Source organism: Xenopus tropicalis, chromosome 4 (genome assembly GCF_000004195.4).
Source record: "Xenopus tropicalis strain Nigerian chromosome 4, UCB_Xtro_10.0, whole genome shotgun sequence".
NCBI classification, from domain to species: Eukaryota; Metazoa; Chordata; class Amphibia; order Anura; family Pipidae; genus Xenopus; species Xenopus tropicalis.
This window is the reverse complement of record NC_030680.2, coordinates 114,898,617-114,921,255: the sequence shown is the minus strand read 5'-3', so window position 1 is coordinate 114,921,255 and position 22,639 is coordinate 114,898,617. Positions and strand designations below refer to the sequence as shown.

Below are 22,639 nucleotides of genomic sequence, written 5' to 3'. Positions count from 1 at the left end.
TGCCAATTAGAGCTCTGACATTAATAGCATACAAAACGGTTGTCAATGCTAACTTCCCAGTAGGACGGTTAGATGGCCCTGCCTGACTAATAATATTTTTAATTTAATTTGAATTGATATTTCTGCTTAACTCATCTTTATTTTTATTTGTGGATCTCAATAAAGGCTAAGTCTTATCTATAATCATTCCCACATTATAGGTCATAATTTTTTCTTTACCTTTCCTAGAAAGGAAGTGAGTGCACAGTGTGGTAATATGGTTTTTAAACCTCTGCCATAATTCAGGTATGGGATCCATTATCCAGAAGTTTCTGAATTATGGGAATGCCATCTCCCATATACAGGTATGGGACCCATTATCCAGAATGCTCGGGACCTGGGGTTTTCCGGATAAGGGGTCTTTCCGTAATTCGGATCTCCTACCTAAAGCCTGATAAAAACATTATTTAAAGAGTAATTAAACCCAATAGGATTGATTTGCCTCCAATAAGGATTCATTATATCTTAGTTGGGATCAAGTACAAGGCACTGGTTTCTATTACAGAGAAAAAGGGAATCATTTTTAAAAATGTGATTTATTTGATTAAAATGGAGTCTAGGAGATGAACTTTCCGGATAATGGGTTTCCAGATTAGCGGTCTGCTACCTGTACTTCATTTTGATCAAATAATTCAAATATTTAAAATGTATTTCCTTTTTCCCTGTAATAATAAAACTTTACTTTGTACATGGTCCCAGCTAATATATAATTAATCCTTATTGGAGGCAAAACAATCCTATTGGGTCTAATGTTTAAATTATTTTTTAGTAGATTTAAGGTATGGAGATCCAAATTATGGAAAGATCCTTTATGCAGGAAGCCCCAGGTCCCATACCTGTACAGGCACTCCTCATGCACTGATGGCACATGGCTGCACTCTTCACCAGCATAGGAGCGAAGTGCCGGAAGAAAGCCATTGTTGCATAGGAGATGTGTGATTGTTTGGTATTGACATTTTGCAGTCCAAAAATGCTTTTGTGAGCATTTTCAGGTTACAGTATGTGAATATTGGTGCTGTAGTGCAAATCTCGCATAAATGGGTGGTGGCAGTGGTGGCTTCTGGTACATTGCTGCAGGCTAGAATAAGCCAACTCCCTATATTCTTTTAATCCATGTTTAGGAAAGGTGAATCATAAGTGAACTAGCTGCTCACTAACTGGAAGTTTCTCTTTGGGAGTGTGGTCAAGCCCCCTGTGCATGCCTTGTGGTGGAGCTTATATGCTTGCTCTGTGCTCAGGTGAAAGCGACTGCCTTGGAGCATAGAGGTGTGTGTCCTGTCAAACTTGTACCTGACATTTTTCTTTTAACAGGGGGATGAGCTTATGTTTAGGTGAGGTGTCACCCCCTACTATAAATGCTTAATTTTGGAATGTACTATGAACTGCTTATATACTATGGTTTTGATCTTTTACGATCTTTGTCTATGTCTGCCCCCCCCGCTGCCTATGTCAGTGTGTGTATTTATATGTTTCTGAACTACAGCTTCCGTGATGCTCAGCTAGTCTTTAGCTTCTGATATTTGTAGTGAGGAACAGCTTGCCTTATGTCTGTAAATGTGAATTTTTCAGCCGATAAAAATGGGACAGATTTACTAGTTATAGCATTGTTGCTGGCAGTAGGTGCCAAGAGGGTAGTGACTGTGCAAAAGGGCAATATGTATTAGCTGGGCATCAGAACTAAATAGATTGGGAAATGTGTACAGAAGCACTGCCCTAGCATTGCAGTAAGTATAGTGCAGGCAGAGGGGTATATGTTTTGTTTTTTTATTTAATAACATTGTACAGTTCTTATTTATTGGACCCACTATAGCTGCAACATTGATTTGAATGCATATCATTTAGAATTTATTGCCTTTTCTGAATGGCTTCCTTTGATATAGAATGGATAAGTTGCTAAATGTATGTGTGCTCTGCCTTTTTCATTTTTTTGGGTTATCTGTTGGACAGGACAGTATGTGTATGTTGTGCCAGGGTTTCTGTAGGTTTGCTGTGTATATGTGACTGTGGCATTGATTTAGATTGTTGTAGTCTGTAGAATAAGAAAACGTTATGCCCTAGGGTTGCCCAAGCATTGAAAGGAAAATTATTTGAAAAAATATTTATTTGATGCGCTCACCCTGAATTCTTTATACAATATAGAAGAAGACCTTGCCAGGTAGTTTGCTGATTTAGAGTATTCCCGGATTTATTTGTGTAAGAAAGGGAGAGATGCTGTAGTGTTTTTGCAGGCTGCTTTTTCCATTATCTCTGATGGGTGTTTTCTGTACTTTTGTGCCATGCTGGAACTTGGAGGACTTGTAAAATGTGAATGAACAGGCTTTGCCCAGTAGTGTAGGAATTAGTGCACTGTACAACCTAAGTATCTGTACACCCCCTTCTAAAATCACTTGTCCCTTCTAAAATCACTTGTCCACAGTTGGAAAACTCACGGCTGAGTCCACACCTGCCTCTGGAAGCAATGTATGTGCAGAACCTATTCAACATTTTTTTATGGGCAAGCTGCCGCAAACACCATGAGTGGTGTAGAAGCAGCTGCCATTGGGCACAGTGGACACACATTTTCTGGGTGCTGAATAGCTTTCACAATCTGGCAGTCTGATGGAAGAGTCTGGTTTGCAGTTGCTGGGACAACAGTACCTGCCTGAATATATAATTCTGACTGAGTTTAAAGGCAATATGTTGCTCACCAACCCCTTGGATGTTGCTCCCAGTGCTCCCAAACCAAGTAGTTATTTTGAATTCCTGACTGGAATAAAAACAAGATTTCCTACCAAATAAAGCCCTGTAAGCTGATAGTGTGCATAGAGGCTGCCTAATAGCCAATCACAGCCCTTATTTGACACCTCCATGAACTTTTATGATGCTTGTGTTGCTCTCCAAGTCTTTTTTTATATTTGAATGTGGCTCACAGGTCAAAAAGGTTGGGGATTCCGCTCTAGTAAATGAATTAAAGCAGTTCCCACCATTTTCTTTCCATTTTCATTTTAGTGGAAATTCTTCCCATAACCTTTGTTACGGACAGGCAGGTTGTTCATATACTTTACATTTGGTTAAATAATGTATGTGCATTTCATTCTTTGGCTAATGGCACATGTAGAGTTTCTCAGCTAGCTTTTTACCCACAGAGAACACCTTCTGCCACTTTTTTTTTATTGATTCAAATGGAGATTGCCTGTTACCACCCAGCATCAAAACGCTATCTATGTGTGCCATTAGCTCTGTAAGTAGATTTTATATTTTTTCAAGGACCAGTGGCTGCTGGGGTCAGTGATCCTATTTTTTGGAATGCTGGAAATAGAAGAGGAAAGCAGATAATTTAAAAAAATATAAAGACCAATTTGCTTAAAGGTGAATCACCCCTTTAAATTAAATGTTCTTTTTCCCTGTAACTAGTAAGTACAGTCTTTTTGTTTTAGTATCTTACAATAAACTAGATTATAGGTGCAGGGGTTGCCATTCAACTTAAGTAGAGCCTGGGTATAGCTGTTTAGGTTCATAAAACATTACATGTACAAATATCAGCTTTTACATTGGGAGTTTAAATACCTCTGTGTTGTATAGTTATATATAGTTATATAGTATATAGTTATATAGTGGCTTGCAAAAGTATTCGGCCCCCTTGAACTTTTCCACATTTTGTCACATTACAGCCACAAACATGAATCCATTTTATTGGAATTCCACGTGAAAGACCAATACAAAGTGGTGTACACGTGAGAAGTGGAACGAAAATCATACATGATTCCAAACATTTTTTACAAATAAATAACTGCAAAGTGGGGTGTGCGTAATTATTCAGCCCCCTGAGTCAATACTTTGTACAACCACCTTTTGCTGCAATTACAGCTGCCAGTCTTTTAGGGTATGTCTCTACCAGCTTTGCACATCTAGAGACTGAAATCCTTGCCCATTCTTCTTTGCAAAACAGCTCCAGCTCAGTCAAATTAGATGGACAGCGTTTGTGAACAGCAGTTTTCAGATCTTGCCACAGATTCTCGATTGGATTTAGATCTGGACTTTGACTGGGCCATTCTAACACATGGCTATGTTTTGTTTTAAACCATTCCATTGTTGCCCTGGCTTTATGTTTAGGGTCGTTGTCCTGCTGGAAAGTGAACCTCCGCCCCAGTCTCAAGTCTTTTGCAGACTCCAAGAGGTTTTCTTCCAAGATTGCCCTGTATTTGGCTCCATCCATCTTCTCATCAACTCTGACCAGCTTCCCTGTCCCTGCTGAAGAGAAGCACCCCCAGAGCATGATGCTGCCACCACCATATTTGACAGTGGGGGTGGTGTGTTCAGAGTGATGTGCAGTGTTAGTTTTCCGCCACACATAGTGTTTTGCATTTTTGGCCAAAAAGTTCCATTTTGGTCTCATGTGACCAGAGCACCTTCTTCCACATATTTGCCGTGTCCCCCACATGGCTTGTGGCAAACTGCAAACGGGACTTCTTATGGTTTTCTGGTAACAATGGCTTTCTTCTTGCCACTCTTCCATAAAGGCCAACTTTGTGCAGTGCACGACTAACAGTTGTCCTATGGACAGATTCCCCCACCTGAGCTGTAGATCTCTGCAGCTCCCCCAGAGTCACCATGGGCCTCTTGGCTGCATTTCTGATCAGTGCTCTCCTTGTTCGGCCTGTGAGTTTAGGTGGACGGCCTTGTCTTGGTAGGTTTACAGTTGTGCCATACTCCTTCCATTTCTGAATGATCGGTGGAACAGTGGTCCGTGAGATGTTCAAGGCTTTGGAAATCTTTTTGTAGCCTAAGCCTGCTTTAAATTTCTCAATAACTTTATCCCTGACCTGTCTGGTGTGTTCTTTGGACTTCATGGTGTTGTTGCTCCCAATATTCTCTCAGACAACTTCTGAGGCCGTCACAGAGCAGCTGTATTTGTACTGACATTAGATTACACACAGGTGCACTCTATTTAGTCATTAGCACTCATCAGGCAATGTCTATGGGCAACTGACTGCACTCAGACCAAAGGGGGCTGAATAATTACGCACACCCCACTTTGCAGTTATTTATTTGTTAAAAATGTTTGGAATCATGTATGATTTTCGTTCCACTTCTCATGTGTACACCACTTTGTATTGGTTTTTCACGTGGAATTCCAATAAAATTGATTCATGTTTGTGGCTGTAATGTGACAAAATGTGGAAAAGTTCAAGGGGGCCAAATACTTTTGCAAGCCACTGTATATATAATATATATTTGGGGCAAGCTACATGTGAGCATGGGTGACCACCTGGCAATTGACTGACTGTTTGGTGTACCCCTAGATACCTGAGTATTATTTCTTTGTTAGTGTTGCTGTATAGACCTTTGTAGAGATTTATCTCTTTTAACATCACCTTTTCCCCCGAACCTCAGAGCTATATCTTTATAATGTTTTTCCATTACATAGCTATTTGTAAATAGCTGTATTTACCAGTATATTAATACCTTTGTCTAGCGTTAACCTTGCTTCTGTATATCTCCCCCATAGAAATGTAGTCACTGCCAGGAGACTGGAGCCACATTGGGCTGCTACAACAAGGGTTGTGCCTGCTGCTATCACTTCCCATGTGCCATGGACTCAGGTAAGAAGGAACATAGTAACTGAAAATTCATAGTATCCAAAGTATTGAGAACACTGCGGTAATTGTGACTCTATAGTCCCTCTTCCGTTTTACTCTTTACTATTGTAGCTTAAATTTGGCATGCTATCTTACAGTAAAGACTTACTCATAAATCAACTGAAAATAGCATCTACAGTTGACCTGTGAAGTGTGGCATAGATGTAAATAATTTTAGATTTTACTACTAAAGATAGGCATATAGAAGTAAAATGTTGTTTAAATTGCCTTGCGATTTATCAATGCATGTGCCTTCCCACCGGCATTTCACATTATTGCTGGTGAGACGGCATTTCAGGGAGCTTAGTTGCCTGTGGTAGCAGAGATTTATTACAGATGACTAATCTCCCCACAGGGCATTAGCCTTAGGGCAATGACACATGCAGCCAGCTACTTGTTGCAGGTACAGAATGCCAGAAAATACCAGGCCATAGACAATACTGAGAATTGCTTCTGCTAGACCCAGAGACACTTATCAGTATTGTATATTTTATCATTACCCTTAATCTCGGCTTCAGTTGCCTAGATAGGTATACCAGCAGTGGCAGTTTCCAGGAGAAAGATGCTGGGATTTGGATGTGTCAGAAACTGAAGGTAGCAAGAAGCAGTATATCTAGAAATGGCTTAGCCCTACACCAAAGTTTGTTAGCCTTTACTGGCAATACATTCCTTTACCTTAACCAAGCATAAAGAGCATGTTTTTTTTTATCTATCAACACTTTTTAAAAATGTAGTATTTAAAAGCTGTTTCCATGAAGGCCTGAGAGTCTAACATATGTCTGCCATGGTAACACAAGTCAGTTTCCAAAGTTATAATCAAAAATATATACAAAACATCTACACCAACATCAAACATGTATACTACAACACATGATATTATATCTTGAGAAATGTAGCACATCTAAAAAAGAACAGAATTGGACAATGTAGTTTTACACAATGGACAAAAGCTGCCATTGCAGAAAAGAAGGCCTTTACTGTGAAGGACGGAAGTACTACATGCTTGGCAGGTAAAGCCTTTTTCCTGCAAGAACATAGTATATGTGTGCTTGGCAAGTAAAGGGTTAAAAGTGGAGTATACAGAAGACTTGTGTGTGCTGCTGCACTATTAGGTATATGATCAGTTATCCAGAAACCTTTATCCAAACAGCTCAGGTATATAGCCATCTCCCATATACTACATTTTAAGCCAATAATACTTTGTTATACAACACGTTTATAAAGTGGCAACATATTCTTCAGCACTGTAGAATAAATGGGTGTATACATGGAACATACAAAGCAACCAACTGATGAAAAAGGTTAGGAGCGCCCTTGCCAAAAGAGCTTACAACCTAAGAATAGATCCCATATCTCCATTACAAAGTATCTTCAGAAAAAGCCCTGTTCATTGAACTAATGGTGAAAAGCAAGGTTATACTGTTCAATCAATACTACAATATACAGTGACATTCTTGACACATTTATGCTTTCTACTCTGTGGCTACACCACACAATAATGCCCCTGTGTGCAGTGTGAGGTATAAATTTGATTTGTGGAAAAACTTACAGCCCTGACCTCTCCATAGTGGGACATATATTTGTGTGGCACAAAAAGAGCAATTGCTGCAACTGCACTTTAAGATTTCCCATAAGCTACAAAGTAAAATATGTGTAAAATATGTTGTGTTACAAATCAGTTACACACAAAAAAAAAAAAATTAAAACCGTAAGTCTGGGTAACCTTCTATGAATTTCTCCTTTTCTAAAAGCCAGGTTACATTGCAGTTAGGAAGGTGCTTGTTTGCCCATACAAACAGGAAGTAGAATGTGACTACAGTTTTTACCATGTTTGGTGCAAGAAATAACAAAAAGATAAATATACATTTATATAATAATGTATATATAAATATAATCTGTATCTGCTCCTATGTATTGTCCAGCTAGTCATTGGTGGTTCAGGTATGTGTTGGCATTCCAAAGAAGAGAACTGCAGAATATAGTTAAATAAATAAAAGAAAATTAAAAGATCAGTTTGTCTTAAAATACCATTGTCTTCAATCTTGAAAATGACTGGCTTGTCTACCACAAAATGAACTTTGTCAAAAAAAAATAAAAAAAAAATCCACAGCTGCAGACAAAATCTTTTTCCTTCTCATCTTAAGGGATGCCATTGTGTTAGTGAGAGGGTTTATTCTGTGGCCCACTTATGTTTCTGCATGATCCTATCCCCCTTGTGTTGTAAATATTGACAACCTAACTAACTAATGTGTTTCTATTGCAGAATGTTTACTAAATGAGGAGAACTTCTCTGTACGCTGCCCCAAGCACAAGGTAAGGCATGCTGAGTTCTCTATATTATAATCAAATGTATTGCTAGTGGGGCACAGTTCTGGTTGCACTGAAACCACTTCCATGCATGAAATGGGTCACCCTGCCAGCCCCTTTTATTAATGTATTCGGTACATTTGGTTACTTACTGCTTCACTACATGCACACATTTTTGATTATCCGATGCAGGCACCTGGTAAACTTTCATCTCTTCATTTATCATTGTTAGAATGCTTGTCTCTATCTTCTGCATAACCATTTCACCCACCCAGTAACACCTCTTTAAATCCTTTTGGCAGCTAGTACCGCAACGTGATGGACAAAATGTTGGGCAATCAGCATCATTTGTTCTCCTACACAACACTACCAGTTACTATTAGTAGGGATGCACTGACTCCCAACTCTGTTCACAATTTGGCCAAACCCAAGCCTGTGTGTGCTGGGCTTGGATTAGTCAAATCCTTTGTCATGGCCAAGCCAAACACATGACTTTAGACCACATGGCACTGGAAGGTGATGATGTTTGTGAGATTTTGCATATGCAAATCAGTTGTTTTTTGATTCTGGATTAAACCATATATTTTGTTGTGGATTCCTATCAGGTAGCCATATTGTTAATTTCACCAAAGACCTAGCTGTCTAATTGTGTGTAGATGACACACAAGGCATAGTGAGACATGGACTTTCTTCTGACACATTTTATCCGTAAGCAATATGTCAAGTGCGCTGTCATAATTGACTTTAGCTGAGAGGCTGATATTATAATACTTGTATGGACGTTGCCATATTACCAGATCTGCTGTTTAAGCCTTTTTTACATTGGCTAGATAACGCATGCTTTCTTCAGATATTACTCGGCTTAGCAGATTGCTCCTTGTAATGTGTCTTTAGAGCTTAGGGCAGGGGTGCCCAACCTTTTTTACATGTGAGCAATATTTAAATATAAAAATGTTGGGGAACAACACAAGCATGAAAAAAAGATCCTAGGGTGCACCCAAAAAGGGCTGTGATTGGTTATTTGGTAGCCCAGTGTGGACTGGCAGACTACAGGAGACTCTTTTTGGCAGTACACATTATGTGCCTCCAAGCCAGAAATTAAAAATGGTCACCTGCTGGGAGCAGCATCCAAGGGGGGTTGGTGAGCAACATGTTGCTTGCTAGCCACTGGTTGGGGATCACTGGTTTAGGGTAACTGTACTTTGTTGCTTTAGAGCTAAGGGTTTCTGTCCTACTTTCAGCTTGTAGATTGGTTAACACACACTAGACTTCCAGGTACCTCCCAGTATCCAAGTTATCCAATAAAACAGATCATGGAGGATAAAAAGGCTCTTTTCCCACAGGCTTATACCAACTAGGCAAATCCTTCTCCAGGTGGTGCTTATGTTTCCCTATACTGGGTGCCTGTTTTTCCTGTTGGACAGCTATTAGTAAGGTCTGGCTTCTTCTCCTTGTCTAACTTTGCTTTTTCTGTTCACCTGTGGCATTTGCTTCTCTTTCTCTTTTACCTCCTCTCTTTCCTCCTTTCAGACCAAGACAGTAAAGGGTGTTTCATCAGAGCAGCCTGAGCAGGGCTGAGGGGGGAAATATGTCCTAGAGTTGGAAATAATATTCAAGCACAGGTGAGTGAAGTAGAGTATGCTGTTAGTAGGCAGAGTAGTGGCACAAACCGAGTGTTTATGTGGGATTGTACACCTCTGGGGAAATACTATATGTGTTCATATGGGACATGTGCAGCCCCAGCTCAGTCTAGTAAATTTCTTTTAAGGGTTCTTCTGAGCACATATAGAGTTCATCTTTGCACTGTTTCAGGGTATGTAAGTGAATGGGCAATGCATTTTGTTACTGTCAGATTGACAGCTTCGTATAACGCTTCCAGGCACGAGGGCTCCCCTGTGTTCCGCTGTGCTCTGCATGGCTCAATGGGCATTGTTTCATTCTCAAGCAGCCAGCATAGAAGAGCATATTCAGGGGTCAGACACGTGCATATAGACATGCTCATGCTGTCGGGAATAGTGAGCTGGCCCAATAAATAGCTAAAAAATATGGCTTAAAGATTGCTTTTAAAAGTATACAGGTATAGTTACATAGTTACATAGGGTTGAAAAAAGACCAGTGTCCATCAAGTTCAACCCATCCAAGGAAACCCAGCACACCTAACCCACACCTACCAATCTATACACTCACATACATAAACTATAAATACAACCACTAGTACTAACTGTAGATATTAGTATCACAATAGCCTTGGATATTCTGATTGATCAAGAACTCATCCAGGTATGTGTTTCTTGCTGCTAGGATTTATGAAACAATTCTCCTGAACCTCTTTTAAGGTGACCATATAATGGCCACTCTGCCTAATCTTTTAACTCATACATTGTACGGGATGGCCACATAGCATTGTAGGTTTTGACCAATGATTGGATGTGAGCTGTGCCTTTTCTCATCTGCATATCCACCACCCACTCACCAAAAGGTGCTGTGGCCTGTCAGTACTGCCACTCACAAGGCATGGACCATATAGTCACAATCGGACAAACGGCTGGGTAGTTTGGGTATGTAGGGCCTGGTTTGCCACACCATAGGGAACACCACTGGTTCACAGTCACATTATCTACAGTCACATTGTCTGCATACGTCTTTCTGTTTTATTCAGTGGCAAGAATGCCAAATTGATTCCCTTACAGAATCAGGTACTCTGCAATTATATTTGGTTGCAACAGAAGTAGAACTTTTTTTCTTGTTGTAGTTGGTCTTTCTCTGTGTGCTGTAATGGCTACTTTCAAGCCAGTAGCAAGGGTCCTAATAAGAACTAGTGCTGTAAACCTGCAACAATTTAAAGGAATATGTTGCAGGTCAGGGATATTTGTTGTGGATGCTGTCCGATTATATTCCATAATGTGTCTAAAGTGAGTAATATGTGTATATAACTATGTGCATGTACGCTAAGAGTGTAGCATTAGAGACTATTTTATTCTGAATAGTCAAATCTGACACCCTGGGGACAGGTGAACATTTAATGGAAAGTTCAACTATACATCTAGTATCTTACACATAAGTAGTAGTATGAACACTGCAAGAACAGGACTTGCTTACATCTGCAACTATAATAATGCTACTCTGGCTCCCTCTATAGGCAAGAAAGAGGTAAAGAGTCAGTTATATTTACACTGCAGTCTCAGTGGGCATCATTTATCAGTACAGGTATGGGACCTCTTATCCAGAAAACCCTAGGTTCCAAGCATTCTGGACAAGGTGTCTTTCTATAGTTTGGAACTCCATACCTCATGTCTACTAAAAAATAATTTAAACTAGTGGTGTCCAACTGGCCACCCCTGGGCCACATCAATCCCACAACCCCCCTCTGTGTGGCCCACCACCTGTCTGGCTGCTTTGACTGCTTACCTTTGTGTAAGCTTTAAATGGTATCAGTAATTAGATTAATTACACACACCTCAGATTCAGGCTGTAAACCCCCTGTATTGTTCGTACATGTAATCCCCTGTACTGTTCACACCTTTAAGCCCCTGTGTTGGTCACACATTTTAGGCTGTTAGCCAAAACATGTAATGCTGAGATGTCTCAATAAAATTACACTGTTTCACTGAGAACATGTGTACTCTGCTGGTTATTTGCACTAAAATGTGTGACCAACACAGGGGCTTAAAGGTGTGAACAGTACAGGGGATTACATGTACGAACAATACAGGGGCTGGCACTGGTCCTACAGTTTGTCTGAAGTGTGAACAGGGGAACAATGTGGGGCTTTCAGTCTGAGCCTGAGGTGTGAACAATGCAGGCACTAAAATGTGTGTTCCTAAATAATGGTTAAAAGTCCTGCCATAGCTTCCAGTGTTCTCAGTAGGTACTCATCAACAGGTAACAGACCCCGTGCTGGCTGTACACACTTCCAGCTTTGTGTCACTGTATATACTGCCTGCCCTATGCTGCCTGTGGGAGATGAACCTGGCAGGGGTTTGTTCTGGGAGTTTGTTAGCATTTGGAAATAGTCATTGTATGATCCCTAAGGTCTGTAATAATATGTGGGGTTGCTGTTCTACCCACAGGGGAGGATGAGGCATATGAATTTAATGGTATGGCTTAATATGACATAATATAATTATTTCACATATGAATGAAGGGGGATATCCCTGCAGTGAGCACCAACCATTTGGGTTTTTGCTGCGCTACCACCATTAATGTGGGCATGGTCTTAAAAGCTCTTGTGATATAATGGGTGTGGTTTGAAATTGGTACAGTTTAAAGAAAGGTGAGTGGTCAAATGTGGCTTCCATTACCGGCCCTCCACCATGTAGGCCAGAAAAATTCCGGTCCTCTGTACCACAGAAGTTGGACAGCACCGATGTAAACATTAAATAAAACCAATAGAATTGTTTTGCCTCCAATATGGATTCATGAAGCTAGGTTTCCATCCAGTACAAGCTACTGTTTATTTTAAAAATGTGAATTATTTGATTAAGATGGAGTCTTGCCATAATTCAGAACTTTCTGGATAATGGGTTTCCAGATAATGGATCCTATACCTGAACTATGCAGATTTACACCTGGGCAGTAATCTGTGACACCCAATAAAAAACTTTCTCTTTTATAAAACGTTTTGAATGTGTCTCATTCTATGTTATGAGGCAACAGACAGACTTGCTGCTTTATCAAGCCTCAGTGATGTTCAGCATTTAGTGAGGCACTCCGTAAGTAAGACAACCCCTCAGCTTTTAGCAACCATTTAGCTGCAGAAATTGGCTGCACAAGGATTTATTATTTGACAGACGGCTCATATATGATACTGCTGCCAAGTGTTTACTGGTAAAGTTGAACAAGGTGGGTTTGGAGCCATTCCTCTCTACAGAATTACTGATTAGGGATGCACGCTGATTAAATCCCTTTACAAACCTTTCCTGCTTGCTAGTTTAATACCCCCATGATAGAATGTATGGCCACAGTTTGGGAAGAATTCGATATGAGAGAGTATCTACAACTCTGTTTTGCTGCAAGATGGTTCATGTGGTGCAGAGAGGAAGCCAAGCTCTACTGTTTTATATTGTGTTTACAAGTATATTGATAGGTCTTTATATTTATGTGTGAATATATATGAGCTGGACATCATTTGGAAGGTTGGACTATTGTCTGTTTTTTTGTATTTTCTTCCCAACCCAAATGAATTATGTAGTGGGTGGGGTTAAGGATTTCTGGAAAGGATGGATACAGGGTAGGGTGATTTCTGGGTAAAACAATTAGTTGGGCCCAGTCTGCAGACACATTAACAGACATGGGCAGCATGGCCGGGATTAGGGAGATGTGCATAGGGCGTGTAATAGTTCTCACATTTGGATGTTTGCTTCCCCTTGTCTCTTCATATTTTTCTTTTTTTTTTTAAATCCGTGATTTATAGTTCACTCCAAGTCAGAATGTGGAAATAAGTTGTTTGTTTCACAGTAAGTTAAAGAATGTTTTAATAAGTATGTTCTCCTTCCCCCACCAGTATGATTGCTCTGCCCCTTCTCATAACATATAATTATGCCACTGTGACAGATCTAATAGTTTTAAACATATTGTTTGTGAAGGAGGCAGCCTATAAAATTCTTAAAAGGGATGCTGTAATGCCCCCAAGAAGGAAAGTGCTTCACAAAGGCTGTTCACTTTCCTGAGCTGGATTTTTCTAGGGTCTCTGACCTAGTGACTTTTATTCTCTTGCAGTGCGAGGTATGGCTAGAAATGCTGCCCCTGCATTGCCTCAGCAAATCAGTAACTGACCCTTTTCATTAGTAACTGTGGAAAGGCCTGCACACCCATGTCCTCTCCACTCAGATTCTGCCACTACCTGTAACTGACCCTATGATATTGTTAGCCTTCAAGACTATATGTATGCTAGTAGTCAGTGTTTTGGATCTGATATGTTCTAACTGTGCTGTTCTGTTTTTAAGGTAAAGCTTTTTAGATAAAGTGGAATCATCACACAGGAGTGAAGCGAAGCTCTCTTCTCCCTTCATTGGGTGGACATCGCCTTCTCTTGGGATTCTTCCTACTTGGCTGCAAGCATTTCCTCCATGACTCATGACATCACCTCAGAATTGTGACATCAGGAAGTGACCTCACAGTCAAAAAAGAAAAAAAAAATTGACATCCTGAAATGGAGGGTGGGGGTTGTTTAACAAAAGGCGGGGGGGAAGTATTCAAGAAGATAAATATATAAATATATATAAATATATTTTTAGTCTGGAAAGACTTTGAAAGGAAAGGCGCAAAATCTTTTTATGGTTGAGCTGAAATTTCATTTTAATAACCCCAAATATGTAAAAAAAGAAAAAAAAAGACTTTTGAAACTGGTTTTAGAAAAACATAAATTTGTTCGCTCTTTGACCTTTTTTCCCTATACTGTGCTGCTGTGTTCTCTGTCTGTATGCGCTGCACTCGGTAATACAGCCATCGCAGTGACCGAATATGCCCAGGAGAAACCTAGAGAAGTTAGGGCAGGCTGTGTAGAGTCAGAGGCATCAGTCTTACATAGTGATGAAATAGTCTGGTCAGAAGCTCATAAGCAGATCTGTCTAGTACAGTCAACACACATGCATTTTTGTTTATTCCCCCCCCCCCCCTTCGTTTATCAGCTGTACCTTTTTTTTTTTTTTTTCTACGTTGGAAAATGCTCATCAGTTTTCTTTAAAAAATGAAAGCTTATTGTAAAAAATATGGTCAAGAGAACATTTTCTTTGTTTTTAAAGCAAAATAAACCTCTTATGGACAGTATATATATATATATTTTTTTTATAAATCTTGTATGTTGGCCCACATGATCAAATAAGGAGGGAGGGGACGGGGCAGCGCCTTTCCTGTGCGTTTCACTTCAACCATGAAACCTTTAATTTTTGGAGTTAGGTGTTTCACAAGGGAAAATGAAACTGTTTTTTTCTAGAAAAAGGAAAACTACAAAAAAATAAAAAAGTTAAAAAAACAAACAAACAATAAAGTTCATTTTAACCTTTTGTGCTTTTTTCCCTTTATCACCTGTGGTAAGGCAAACTGGTGATGTTGTGCAGGAGTGTGTAGCTCTATTACTGCAGGATAAAATGAAAAAACAGCAGCACTCCGGAAATGTTGTAGAAAAAAGTGACTTTACTCAAGTGCACACAGCAAGCTGTGTGCACTTGAGTAAAGTCACTTTTTTCTACAACATTTCCGGAGTGCTGCTGTTTTTTCATTTTATCCTGGATATTGTTTTACCCTGGCTGAGGGTTCAGCTTGCACCTGGGGCTACAATTAGCTGGTTTGTCCATTGTGTAGCACACCTTAATCAATTTGTTAGCTCTATTACTGCGTTCTCCCCTACTCCTCAGCTTTGTCTGCGACATGATATATTTACCTTTTTGTGGCTTGTTTTTAACCATGCATCATGTAAGTACCACATTAGATGGCTGCCAGTGAGCAGTTTGCTAGGGCTAACTGCCTCCTTATATTGAAATCAGGTGCATCCACCTTTGCCTAATTTGTGGGATAGTTATTTAAACGTGTATAGAAATACTATACAAAATATTTCTTTGAATAATAATAATAATAATACAGATCTATGCACAACTGCCTGGAAGGGCTGCATCAACACAATGATATGGTTCTCATCTGATGGGATGCCTGATAGTTATCAGGGCATCAGAAAGGCCAGCTGGGCACAGGCAGCATGCTGCTGGTTTGGTCTGTAGGGGCCTGTATAAGGCTGATGGCACCCAGGGCCTTTTCTTCTATCAGCATATTCTCCTTATGTAACCTGTAACTGTCCCAGATTCCCCCCCATTCATTCCCAGAAATGGAAATACCGGACAGTGGCAGTATTAATGCTTCAGATTAAGCTGAAAAGCAAGAGAACTGACACTGTTAAGCATTTCCAAATTACATGAATGGGAGGCGGCAGGTGCAGTTAGCAACCATCTCTACTGTGTGAAATATGAAAACATTCCCAGTTGTATCAGCCTCATGGCAATAAATTAATCTCAGTATGGACAGTCATTCTGCAGTTCATCCTATGGTCTCATATTACTCTCCTGATGAAATGGAATGCTCCAGGGTGCTGATGTCTCACCAGTGAATGGCTTGAAGAGCGTGACAGCAGTTGAATAAGTGTGTCAACTTGACATTTTATACATGAATAACTCTGGATGGAATAAAAATGTCCCTCAATGAAAGGGAAGGGGTCTGTTATTTGGAATGCCTGTGGGGTTTTCCCAGTTAAGGAGTTTCACCTGTAATACAGGCCACCATGTATTAGAGATGCTACTATACTAGAGCAAATATAGTCAAAGATGATACCTTGGTATATTTCAAAGCTTTCAGGATAATGGGTTGTTATATAATAGAATTCCATACCTGCCTTTTGCTTGAGGACTAGATAATTAGTGCTTGGGCACCTTGCCATAGCTGCCAGTTAGCTTGAAGCACAGGCAGTGTGCATCCTAAGGAGCCATGCTACAAATGGAACAGTTCAGGTACCTGGAGCTAAATGATTTATTGTGTGTATTTGTATACAGAAATTAATTTTTATGTTATTACACTGTAGGAAGGGGCTTTGTCCAGCAGAGGTCAGTCTAGAACAAGAAGCAGTGTTGTTTCCTGCAGTTTTTCAGTCTGTTAAATCTGTATAATCAGTGGGATTCAGGTGCCTGAATGCTGTTGATTTGAGCATATTATCTCTTTGACCAACAAAAGTAGCAGCTTTTTATGACGCATGTACAAAGATAATGTTAAATCATCAGCACACATAAGGTAACCAGGTAATGCTGCTTATTCAGTATTCCATTCTATTAAATACTGGTAATATAAAATGTGGTCTGTAGGACAAAGTGCAATCCCTCCAAAAATAAAACCCACCAGTTGCTGCCAGCAGCCCTGCTGAATTGAAGAATAGTGCAGTCTTAAAATCCATAGACTTTGGGGCAGGTTTATTATTGAATATAGTGAAATGTATAACCAATAGGGATTCCCAGCACTTATACATTGTTCCTAAGTTATTGACACTTTTTTCCAGACAGAAAAGTGTTGAACAAATTGGCTTGGTGAATGTATAAAAATCATTTTCCCTACTGCAGTAAATCACTCGTTATTTCTAACAAACAGTAGCTGTGTATGATTTGAGCTCTCGCCATGAGATGCTACACATTCTCTTATTATGTTGTCTAACAGGCATCATTAAAACACCAGATTTGCTGGCTGCCAGCGAGCAGTTTGCTACAGGTATCTGCAGCTGTATATACAGATCAGACACTTCCACCCAGGCCAGGCTCCTGGCTTAGATAATTATCTGACATCACGTGCATGAAGCAGTGCATAGGAATAGAGAAACTCAAAATGATTTTGGCGTCAAAATTTGAACACCTCTGTGTCAGATGGAACTTTTCCTCCAACCTGGTATTAATGCTAGTGAAGAAGCCCCAGCTGCCTTCCTTACATGTAAATGGGAAATGCCTGTCAACCTGAACATCTTTGGGTTTCCAGGCATTATCCATTTCCATAAATAGGAGGTAAGGTTTAAATACACCAGAAAATAGCTGTTTGCCAGACGTGCAGTGATTGCCTGGAGGGGAATTCTTCAGGATGTCCCACAGACCAGACTAGCGATTATAGGCAGCACTCCATCTTAATTCATTATAATGCCTTTATTGTCTCAATGCAGCAACGTTTCAAGCCAAATTGGCTCTTTATCAAACCATTCAATGGACAGACCAGACCCGACTGTATAGTTTGAAGACTATGCCCTATATGTAATAAAAGGCACTAAATTTGCCAAGGAGCAAGAACCCATAGCAATCAATAAAATATTATCTTTAAACAGCTGCTATTAGTTACTGTTCCTTAGTGCCCTTTATTACATAACCCCCTAATGGCAACATTATAAATAGTATTCTAGATCTATCACACACTGATTTTTTTCACCATCAAGAAAGTAGCAGATGGAATTGCACACTGAATTAGAATGTTCCTCCTGTTGAACATTTATAGGATCTTTGCCAAGGTGTGCTAAAGCCAAACAACTTTTCTCTGTGAGGCTACAATTTTATCGTTATTGTTAATTTTTATTACTTATCTTTATATTTTGGCCTCTCCTATTCATATTCCTGTCTGTCTTACAAACCTTCTTGGTTGCTAGGTTATATTGGACCCTAGCAACCAGATAGCTGCTGAAATGCCAAACTGGAGAGCTTCTAAACAAAAAGCTAACTAATTCAAAAACTGCAGACAATAAATGAAGACCACATGCAAATTGTCTCAGAATAGCCCTCTCTACATCATACTAAAAGTTAATTTAATGGTGAACAACTCCTGTCCCTGTGCTGGCTTCTTCATATCTCTCTACATTAGTGATCCCCAACCAGTGGCTCGGGGGCAACATGTTGCTCACCAACCCCTTGGATGTTGCTCCCAGTGGCCTCAACACAGGTAGTTGTTTCTGAATTCCTGACTTGGGGGCAAGTTTTGGTTGAATAAAAACAAGATTTACTACCAAATAAAGCCCTGTAAGCAGATAGTGTGCATAGAGGCTGCCTAATAGCCAATCTTAGCCCTTATTTGGCTCCTCCATGAACTTTTATGGTGCTTGTGTTGCTCTCAAAGTCTTTTTACATTTGACTGTGGCTCACGAGTAAGACAGGTTGGGGACCCCTGACTACACGTTGTACATGCAGTGGACAAACAACACGAAAGCAGGTTGCAGCAGAAATATCCATGATTAATGGATGTGTTAGCCAGAATGCAGAGAGCCTGAGATATATGGATATGTAATCATATATTAAATATTGCAAGTATTGGCTATTGCATGTCTTCAGTGTCTAGTTTGGCTGTATTGCTGATAGAGATGGCAGGCCCAATGCCACCCCTGCTGCTTATCTCTCCTGTGCATTGGGCTGAGGCAGGATGGTGTGTAGAGCCATACTATCCCTGCTACAATAAAAGAGCAAATGAATGTAAAAAGCTGTGTAAGATAAATGGATAAGTGTGCAATTCGCAAAATGTTGTGTTGCAAAGTGCTTACTTCATTGCAGAAGGATTGTTGTGCTACTGGTGGTAATTAATAACTTCGACTGTTTAACCATATAAATTGCTGCAAATCAGGCATTATAGTCTAGTGGTCTTTCATATGTCTTTCATATGTGGTGTGGTTTAAAGGGGGTAGTCTAATTATATATGTGGATACGGTTTTAAGGAGAAGCGAAGCTTAATCACTGGGGGGTGCCAAATGTTAGGCAACCCCCCCTCCCAGTGATTGTAATCACTTACTTGATACCCTTGACTAGTGCTCCTGTGAGAGAAAACCCTGGCCCGGGGTATATGCGAGTGAGTGTTCCTCTTCCTTCTCTCTTCTTTCTTCAAATCCCAAAGTTGAGCAAAAAAGCCGTTTTTCCCGCACCTGCACATGTGCAAAGAGCAAAGAAGGAACGCTTGCCCGCCCCGGCCACGGGTTTCAGGTAAGCAATTAAAGTCACTAGGGGTGTAAAATTTTGCCCCCCCAGCGATGTAACCTTTCCTTCTCCTTTAAATCCACTTGGAGTATTCAAGTGGGTCACCATACTTGCATCCTCTGAAACCAATAACTAATGCTGTGTGTGCCCCTCATTTATCCTCTTTCAGACTCATTTCCAACTGTTGCCCAATTGCTATGGGTCCTAGAGACTTGCAGACTAAAGTTAAATTATTAAAAAAAGATAAAAGGTAAAAAGTTTCTGCTTTTATACAACATGCTTAAATGGAATATTAAGTTGGACCACCATTTTAAATGTAGCTTTTGGTTTGACTTTACAGTAAAGGGCAGACATTCCTGCCTTTTACAGTAGTTTTGGGGGGTAACAACCTCTCATTCCCACTGTTGTGAGGCTGCTCCACATCGGACCCTCTATACACACCTCAACATATATCCCATAATCACTGGTGGATTACCTGCTGAATCCAAGGGTGGCAAATACTGTGAGTCTCTAGGAGTTCCTCACTTGGGCTCCTCATCAGGAGGAAGGCAGGAAACATGTCTATTCAGGATGCTGGGAGTACATACTGTACATCCAACTCCCTGCACCTAGGCAGCACTGTGGGTGAAATAATTCTAAGCAGATGGTAACATAAATTTCAAGTGGGATGTAATTTGTAAATGTTCCCCTCAGTTTGGATACACACACAGGTGTGTATGTAGGTGGGCTGCACAGGTTACCCTGTGGGGGCAGATCCTTAGAATATAGTTCATTTTGGTTACCTTCCTCCTCTGTGGGAAACCACCATACTTGCGCTGATGTTAGCAGTGCGCTTATTAGCAGGGTGAGGGCAGCTCATACAAATAAATCTGCAGAAGAATAAGGTGAGCACTGGCAAAACAGAACAGCAAATTACATTATTTGCAGCCATTATCTAGTAAAAAAATGATGAAAAGAAATCTACTGCTGTGATTCTGGCGCATAGTGTTAATACATGTCCATCACAAGCAACCTATATGCCATCTATGTAACACTTTGAGGTTTGCTGGATCCTGACACGTCGGGCTCTCATTAACTCCAATATGAAAGCCGCAGCCTGTCTCTGTGCCTTCAGCCTTGAAAGCTCTTATAATTATGTGTGTTCCAGCTTCTCAGCTAAAAACTTATGAAGAGCCGAATATCATAACAAACCTTACACAACTGAGCAGAGTTTCTATGGAAACGTACGTTCTTCTAAGATTTAAAAGGTTTAGAAACAAACCTATACCCTTTTATCCAAGCCTTCTTCTAAGTGTGTCTGTGCTGGGGTGGGGGAGAGAGGATAATGGAAAGAATACAAGGCAAACATACCACTTTGCTGGGTACTTGCCAATTATCCTTGGCCAGCTCTTGTGACAGGTAACACAGAGACTTGTACTTTTATCTAGCACTTGAAGGGAAGGGAGGGAAGGGGTGAGCGGTTTCAGAGATATCAAGCTCCAGCCCCACGGAATATTAAATGGCATGTTCCAAATCCAAAATTCCAACACAATATTGAGTGGCGAATGTTTAATCATACATTAGTCAAATGGTTTTTAAACCTTAATATACATATCGGCATTCAGACTTGGATCATCTATAATCCTCCTGTATCTCTGGTATAAGAATATTGCTGTAACAAGGGATGTACAGAATTGTTGCTGTTAGAAGAAAGAAAGTGTCATATTAAAGGAAAACGATACCCTCAAACAATGTAGGTCTCTATTCAGGCAGAATTCTTGATTAAAAAGTAACTTACGCATTTGTGTTCACAGACACACAGACAGTTAATCATATGATTAAGTGTCTGTGAACACAAAATGCGTAAGGCAGTACTCCAATATAGTTACTTTTTAATCAAGAATTCTGCATGAAGATTTTCTCAGTGAGTGCCTGCTCTTCAAAAAAACAGTGATATCCACTCCCCTAGCTGAGGGCTCAGGGCGGTGCTGTTGTTGAACATATTTTATAATCTTGCATATTGAAAAACTGCCATTTTCATTTTTAACTTTCTGTCTCGTATGAGACACTGTGCTCACACACAAACCAAGGCCACACACACATGCTAGGTTATATCAGCCTGTCAGTGAGTGACATGCAGATGATGCAGATGGTGGATAAAGATAAAAGATGTAAAAGGGTAATATTTATGAGTGGGTACTTGGCTATTTGGAAATGCCACATATTATTTTCATCACATGTTGGGTTAGTATTTGTTCTGGAGGTCTAGTTTTTATTCACTGGGTTTATGTTTTGAGGCTTCTCGTGGTTCTGCAAGTTGCTAAGCCACAGACACAGAACTGCAAAACAAAATCTGTTAAATACCCTAAGAAAAGCAGATGTTTAGGATTAACTGGAGATCTGACCTACATGGCATGGCAGAGGCATCATGGAAACTCAAACGTCTGCTGTAAAACAAAATCTCTACCTAAACAGCCACCCGCATGCACAAAGTCACACAGTTAACACATCTTTGTCCTAACAGTTGCTTTAGGGTTAGCATTTGCTTTGCCAGTATTTAATGCCTGCCTACAATGTCAACAAGGAAACAGCATAAGAATGAAACCCCAATGCACCCATGCACACACTTATTGTTTTCATGGGCTCTCTGGCTTTTAGGAACAATGCTTGTTATTTTTACCAAATGACACAGTGTTTGAAAATTTCCCCACGCTATCCCTGCACTGCTTTATACAAAGATTCTGTACTGTGTTCCCTGGATACCAGGCAGGGTATCACTATGTAACCCCTAACCAACAGACATTGGAAGGACAGACACGGCAAAGTAAAAACCTGGCTCTTACACACATTGTAGCCACAGATATGAGATGTCACGGTCTCCATCCATGACTAGAATAAAGCCATTCAGAGCCAGACCTTTACTTTGCCGTGTGCCCAGCCTATGTCTGTTGCTTAAAGGAACAGTAACAGCAAAGGAAAAAAATGAAAGTGTTTTAGAGTAATTAAAATATAAGGCACTGTTGCCTTGTCCTGGTAAAACTGGTGAGTTTGCTTCAGAAATACTACTTATTTATATAAGTAAGCTGCTGTGAAGCCATATGTAAAGGGCCCGTTGCTTGCTGGACACTGGTTCAGAATTAACCACCATTACCTTGGTACTTGGATCAAGGAGGGTTCCAGGATTTAGAGCGGCAGATGTGCGGCTTTGGCCTCAGGGTCGGCCAAACGCCCACT

At 40.2% G+C, this 22,639-nt stretch overlaps 1 protein-coding gene across 4 annotated transcripts in view; it reads left to right on the top strand.

Annotated features, from left to right (window-relative positions):
* Nucleotides 1-14,745, top strand: part of tcf20 (transcription factor 20 (AR1)) — a 76,832-nt gene extending 62,087 nt beyond the window's left edge. For 3 of the 4 annotated variants that reach the window (XM_002934714.5, XM_004913793.4, XM_031901057.1), the window contains exons 3-6: nt 5,528-5,621; nt 7,921-7,970; nt 9,495-9,586; nt 13,910-14,745. In XM_002934714.5, the coding sequence (XP_002934760.2) occupies nt 5,528-5,621; nt 7,921-7,970; nt 9,495-9,542 (192 nt within the window). In that variant the 3' untranslated portion in view covers nt 9,543-9,586; nt 13,910-14,745. The remainder of the gene's footprint in view (nt 1-5,527; nt 5,622-7,920; nt 7,971-9,494; nt 9,587-13,909) is intronic. The other variant, XM_002934712.5, reaches the window with a different exon arrangement.
* The last annotated feature ends 7,894 nt before the right edge of the window (nt 14,746-22,639 follow it).